Raw genomic sequence first — 7001 nt, 5'->3', positions numbered from 1 at the left:
CTATTTGCCCTGTTCTTAGAGCCATTGGCAATCAACATTCGGAATAATGGCAATGTGAAGGGCTTTCGGGTGGGACAGGATTCATATAAGATGTGTCTCTTTGCAGACGATATAATGTTCACGATTCAAGACACGGATGTCTCCCTCACGGGTATAGAATCCGAGATTCAGCAGTTTAGCGACGCTTCCGGTTTTAAAGTCAACTGGGAGAAATCGGAGATTCTCAATATCACGTGTTCCCCTGATACAGTGACTAATTTACGTAACAGGCATCCCTTTAAGTGGGCGGCCCATAAAATCAAGTACCTGGGTATTTATATATCCAAGAGCCTGGGTGAGTTATTCTCTTTGAACTTCACCCCTCTAACTTCTCGAATATTTCAAGATCTAGACATTTGGTCTGGGTTGCCCCTTTCGTGGTTGGGGCGTATCGCTACTATCAAGATGAATGTGCTTCCTAAATTTTTGTATTTATTTCAGTCTCTCCCAATATCAATTTCTCCCAAACATATCCAGAGATGGCAAAGGCGAATTTTTAGCTTCATCTGGAAACGCAGACCCCCTAGGGTAAGACGAGCGGTACTTTATCTGCCCAAATCGGAAGGGGGTTTGGGAGTACCAAATCTGCATTGGTACCTGGCGGCTGCACACTTGCGGCCCCTGGTAGTATGGCATGACCTCAGGGAGCCTAAGCATTGGGCTCTAATTGAACAATCATTTCTACCTAATATGCCACTCAGTGCTCTTCCATGGCAACCCAGAAAAACCTGGAGAGACTGTGTACACATGTTACCCACTACGCGCTTGACGTTACATTGTTGGGACAGATGGAAGATGAAATTTACAGGGAACAAAGTGTATTGTCACTTAACCCATCTGTTTCATAATAGGGACTTCTTACCAAGTAATGAGACAAGGTCTTTCGAAACATGGAAAGAGAAAGGTCTCTACCGATTGGAGCATATTTGGAGGGAGGATAAATTTATTCCCTTTCAGGTATTATGCCAGGAGGGCGGACTGCAGGGAAGGGACCTAATGGCCTATAACCAGGTTACCCACTTTCTTAGAAGTTTGCGGGTACAGGGATACATGGCACGGGGAAAATCTCTTTTTGAAGGGTACTGTTCCAATCCGGTGTTACATGGCAAATTAATCACCAAATTATACAAATTATTGAATACCCCTTTGGTTACGATACCCCCATACAAAAAGCAGTGGGAAAAGGATCTTCAACGAGAGTTGGACCCAGATACGTGCGCCGATATTTACCTGCATGTTAGCAAAGCATCAGTCTCTTCGACAATTGTCGAAAATGGGTATAAGATGCTGTACCGTTGGTATTATACTCCGGAGCGTTTATATAAGATGGCAATTTTAGACTCATCGCATTGTTGGCGAGGGTGTGGGGAACTGGGTTCCTTTATACATATGTGGTGGTCTGGTAAATGTATATCCCCATTATGGTCTGCCATTCAAACAATACTTTCACAAATTCTGACTGTTGATGTGACCATAAGTATGAGTTATGCATTACTCCACAATACTGAAGGAGATGCAGATCAGCTGATACATCCTATCTGCGCACAAATGTGTATTGCCACTCGGTTGGGAATTGCTCGCATGTGGAAATCAGTTTCGGGACCCTCAACTGTGGATATCTTGAGGAGGTTGGATACAGTGTGTACTATGAATAAACTTACTGCTGCTAAGCGCCACAGGTTGCAGGGCTTTTATAAAACGTGGGATGTTTATCTGCAATGGAGAGCGGCAGCCAAGGACGAGTCTGGACATGGATAGATGTTTCAGGGTTGGATTGCACACTCAGCCCCAATAGTGGATTTGCATTTAGCTCTTCCAGCTTGCCTGGTAAAAGGGAACTTTCTGATATTGTTCTTCTACAACCACAGCCGCGATTCCCATTTCCATTTGAGCGATGAACTGAGGACTTGTTGCTTCCTGTTGTACCACCACTCACTTGTGATAAACAATTTGTACTATTTATGATGATGATCACCATGCCGTAGGGGGGAGGGGGGATGGGGGAGGGATGATAATAAGGGATACACTGGTGAGGACATGTTGTTTAGTTGTATGACCTGTATATCTTATATGGTTATGTCGTTACCAATAAAAATTATAAATTATAAAAAAAACTGGAGTGTCTATAAGAACCTGCCATACTGGGTCAGACCAAGGGTCCTTCAAGCCCAGCATCCTGTTTCCAACAGTGGCCAATCCAGGCCATAAGAACCTGGCAAGTACCCAAACACTAAGTCTATTCCATGTTACCATTGCTAATGGCAGTGGCTATTCTCTAAGTGAACTTAATAGCAGGTAATGGACTTCTCCTCCAAGAACTTATCCAATCCTTTTTTAAACCCAGCTACACTAACTGCACTAACCACATCCTCTGGTAACAAATTCCAGAGTTTAATTGTGCATTGAGTAAAAAAGATGTTAGTCCTCACGAAAACTACCCGCCACCCTGCGGAGTTGGGTCTGTATACGTTTTCACTTTTATTTTAGTTTCGCTTGCGCTTTTAGCTATAAGATGAGACTGAGGGAGACAGCTGTGGCTCACAGGGATAACTGCAGGCTGAGCATGCTCAGTGCACTCAGTGTCAGTCAAAGCTTTGTAGAAACTTTGACAGTAAGGTTTTCTGTACAGGGCTCCATCCTGTGATGTCACCCATTTGTGAGGACTAACATCCTGCTGTCCTGTGAGAACACCTGTTACAGGTAAGCAACACTTGCTTTATGTTAAGGCCTGAACTGTCCAGGCAGCAAAGGTGGAAAAAAAATACTATTTTAGGTTTAGCAATCCTAATGTGTTAGCTTTGGGAAATGTGCATTATTTTATTATTATTATTTTTTTATATACTGACATTCGATCTGACACATCACATCTGTTTACATTCAGGTACTGCAGGTATTTCCCTATCCCCAGCGGGCTTACAATCTAAGGTTGTACCTGAGGCAATGGAGGGTAAAGTGACCTGCCCAAGGTCACAAGAAGCAACAGCAGGACTCGAACCCTGGTCTCCTGGTTCATAGCCCCCTGCTCTAACCACTAGGCTATTCTAGCATTTCTGCTATGCTGCAGGAGGAGTCTGGAGACCTTGGGCTTCCAGTTCTGCTTTTGTCTGCATCTTTCTCTCTCTGCTTTGCATATTAGGTGAGGGCTTGCCTTGGGTTCTGCATGTGACCGAGGAGCAGAATTGTACCAGAGCTCAGGGATCCAGAGATGTTTCGGTGTTCTAGGGGTGCGAGGATCTCAGTTCACACCTCCCCTGCCTTATTTTAGGACAGCTTTGCACCTTTTTTCTAGAAAAGAGGAACAGGTGGCACTCTGGCAGGAAGAGCACAGGATGGGGGGAGCACCCTGAATGACCTCTCCTGAAACAGTCTTCGGGCCAAGTCCCCTGGACACTTCTCTTTTCTCCATGGGAAGTTTCTTCTGTGGATGGCAAATTAGCGGGTAGGTGGTTTGTGGTCTAAATTCAGGCCTCAGTAACGTCTTCCTGTTGCAATGCTATAGATCCCTAGTCTCATTTTTGCATTGTGTCTTTGACATTGTGACCTTTAGTAATAGAAAAGCACAAGGAGCTGTCTGTAAATCTATTTTTATTAATTTAAAGTGAAAACATAATTTACAAGTAAACTCACCCCTCTGTCCAACAATCTTAAGTATAAATTTCATTAACCCCCACCTAAAATTAAATCTGTCAGCATGCTGAATTCTCAGCTGCCAGCATGGACTGGTTCGGTGGTCTTCATTTGCAAAACAGGGACCATCAAGCCCATCCAGACCAAAAGATGCTGACTGGTCATGAAAAACAAAGTCCTTACTAGAGAAAATGACAAGTCCTTGAGAGGCTTCCTTTAGAATTGTGGGGTGAAAACACAGAGTAAACTCTGTTCCCCACAGGCCCACTCTGTATTTCCACATCAGGCTTGAAAGAGAGGGCCTAGCGCCAGGAGGCAGGGTATGGAGTGCCAGCAGATGCAAGGGAGGTAATGAGTGAATAAGGAGAAGTCACCCACATGCTCCAGCCCCAAAAACAAAGCAGGAGCCCTGGAGTGAGAAGACAAGGCGAGGGGCCAGGAGCTGATGTGTACACTGTCCCATTACCAGAAAAAGGCTAGAGTGAGAAGACAAGGCGAGGGGCCAGGAGCTGATGTGTACACTGTCCCATTACCAGAAAAAGCCTGGAGTGAGAAGACAAGGCAAGGGGCCAGGAGCTGATGTGTACACTGTCCCATTACCAGAAAAAGGCTAGAGTGAGAAGACAAGGCGAGGGGCCAGGAGCTGATGTGTACACTGTCCCATTACCAGAAAAAGCCTGGAGTGAGAAGACAAGGCAAGGGGCCAGGAGCTGATGTGTACACTGCCCCATTACCAGAAAAAGCCTGGAGTGAGAAGACAAGGCGAGGGGCCAGGAGCTGATGTGTACACTGTCCCATTACCAGAAAAAGCCTAGAGTGAGAAGACAAGGCGAGGGGCCAGGAGCTGATGTGTACACTGTCCCATTACCAGAAAAAGCCTGGAGTGAGAAGACAAGGCGAGGGGCCTGGAGCTGATGTGTACACTGTCCCATTACCAGAAAAAGGCTGGAGTGAGAAGACAAGGCGAAGGGCCGGGAGCTGATGTGTACACTGCCCCATTACCAGAAAAAGCCTGGAGTGAGAAGACAAGGCGAGGGGCCTGGAGCTGATGTGTACACTGTCCCATTACCAGAAAAAGGCTGGAGTGAGAAGACAAGGCGAGGGGCCTGGAGCTGATGTGTACACTGCCCCATTAACGGAGAAGCCTGGAGTGAGAAGACAAGGCGAGGGGCCAGGAGCTGATGTGTACACTGCCCCATTAACGGAGAAGCCTGGAGTGAGAAGACAAGGCGAGGGGCCTGGAGCTGATGTGTACACTGTCCCATTACCAGAAAAAGGCTGGAGTGAGAAGACAAGGCGAGGGGCCAGGAGCTGATGTGTACACTGCCCCATTACCAGAAAAAGGCTGGAGTGAGAAGACAAGGCGAGGGGCCAGGAGCTGATGTGTACACTGCCCCATTAACGGAGAAGCCTGGAGTGAGAAGACAAGGCGAGGGGCCTGGAGCTGATGTGTACACTGTCCCATTACCAGAAAAAGGCTGGAGTGAGAAGACAAGGCGAGGGGCCAGGAGCTGATGTGTACACTGTCCCATTACCAGAAAAAGGCTGGAGTGAGAAGACAAGGCGAGGGGCCGGGAGCTGATGTGTACACTGTCCCATTACCAGAAAAAGGCTGGAGTGAGAAGACAAGGCGAGGGGCCGGGAGCTGATGTGTACACTGTCCCATTACCAGAAAAAGGCTGGAGTGAGAAGACAAGGCGAGGGGCCAGGAGCTGATGTGTACACTGCCCCATTACCAGAAAAAGGCTGGAGTGAGAAGACAAGGCGAGGGGCCGGGAGCTGATGTGTACACTGTCCCATTACCAGAAAAAGGCTGGAGTGAGAAGACAAGGTGAGGGGCCGGGAGCTGATGTGTACACTGTCCCATTACCAGAAAAAGCCTGGAGTGAGAAGACAAGGTGAGGGGCCAGGAGCTGATGTGTACACTGTCCCATTAACGGAGAAGCCTGGAGTGAGAAGACAAGGCGAGGGGCCAGGAGCTGATGTGTACACTGTCCCATTACCAGAAAAAGGCTGGAGTGAGAAGACAAGGCGAGGGGCCAGGAGCTGATGTGTACACTGTCTCATTAACAGGAAGTCCTGGAATGAGAATACTTGGTGAGGGGGAACGTAGATTTGCTGACCCTATAGGCCTTGGAGTGAGGAGATGAGAACAGTTCTACCAGGCAAGGCGAAGGGCTATAGGAGCTGATGTATACACTGTACCATTAACAGTACAAGGTACAGCCTAAGATTAGTAACCCAAATACACTGTTCCCTCTAAATGAAGCCTGAACATGTACACTCCCCAGAAGGGAGAGCGCTGGAGTGCAAGTACAAGGCAAGGTGAGGGACAGAAGTAGTCTCATTTCTCCCCTCTCCACTCTCACAAGAGACACTAAAAGGAGTTCAGGCCCATGGAGTATGAGAGGGCTAGAAGCAGCCTCCATAAACATCTAGGGCTTTTGGTCATTTTGCACAAAACATTTTAAATACTGCACAGGTTCATAAAGAGCCAAATTGTCATTGCAGCAAGTCGTGTTAGATGGAACGGATTCAGGGCCGTCCTGAACCTACGGAAGGTGAGCAGCTGGGCACTGCCATGCACTTCCCCCACTGTGCCAGGGAACTGGGGAGAAGGATCTCATCAATCCCAGGCTTCCATATAAATCATTACTGGTGCGGACTGGCCAGAAGGATGGATACAGTACTAACATATGCTTCAAAGCATAATCGCACGCGAGAGAGCCTGGGATTGGATGGATGGAGAGGCACAGGGAGATAAAGTGACTCCTGCCCAGAACTGAATCACAATTTGGTGCTCTGCCTGCTATACATACGGTAGCTGGAGGTGTATGCAAGGCCCACCCATTGCCCACATCACACATACTACCTAACCCTAGCATAGTCGCATTATAATTACTGCAAGGAGCTTTTACCCTGCACTCAAAGTAAACCGTAAAAATCACTAACAAAAATATTTTATAAAAACACTTGAGGAAAATAGCAGTGTGTGCGTGTAAGTGCAGAGACTGCACTGCCCTCACCCATCCCGAGCACACAGTCCAGTGTATTAGTGCGGCGCCAGAGATCACGTGCTGTTGCCCTGCTCTTGCTCAAACAGCAGCATTGCCAGCTGGGAGCGGGAGCCGAGTCCCTCCAAGTTACTCTGCACGCAGCGGTGGTAGATCTCTTCGCTGAGCCGGGGATTGCAGACATGCTGGTGATACTTCTGCCGCAGTGCTGGCTCCACTGCCCGGAACACATGCAGGCCCGAGTACTTGATGAACATGTCGTAGATATCCATGGTCTCCAGGATCTCCTCGTTCTCCTGCACGTCCAGTGCCATTTGGTTC

At 47.7% G+C, this 7001-nt stretch overlaps 1 protein-coding gene across 1 annotated transcript in view; it reads right to left on the bottom strand.

Annotated features, from left to right (window-relative positions):
* Positions 1 to 3606: 3606 nt before the first annotated feature.
* The window catches only part of CHPF (chondroitin polymerizing factor), a 54791-nt gene continuing 51396 nt past the window's right edge, over positions 3607 to 7001 (bottom strand). Inside the window, 1 exon segment of the mRNA XM_029604975.1 lies at positions 3607 to 6999. Coding sequence (XP_029460835.1) covers positions 6737 to 6999 — 263 coding nt within the window. The 3' untranslated portion in view covers positions 3607 to 6736.

Source organism: Rhinatrema bivittatum, chromosome 6 (genome assembly GCF_901001135.1).
Source record: "Rhinatrema bivittatum chromosome 6, aRhiBiv1.1, whole genome shotgun sequence".
NCBI lineage: Eukaryota > Metazoa > Chordata > Amphibia > Gymnophiona > Rhinatrematidae > Rhinatrema > Rhinatrema bivittatum.
This window is presented reverse-complemented; position numbering and strand designations above follow the sequence as displayed.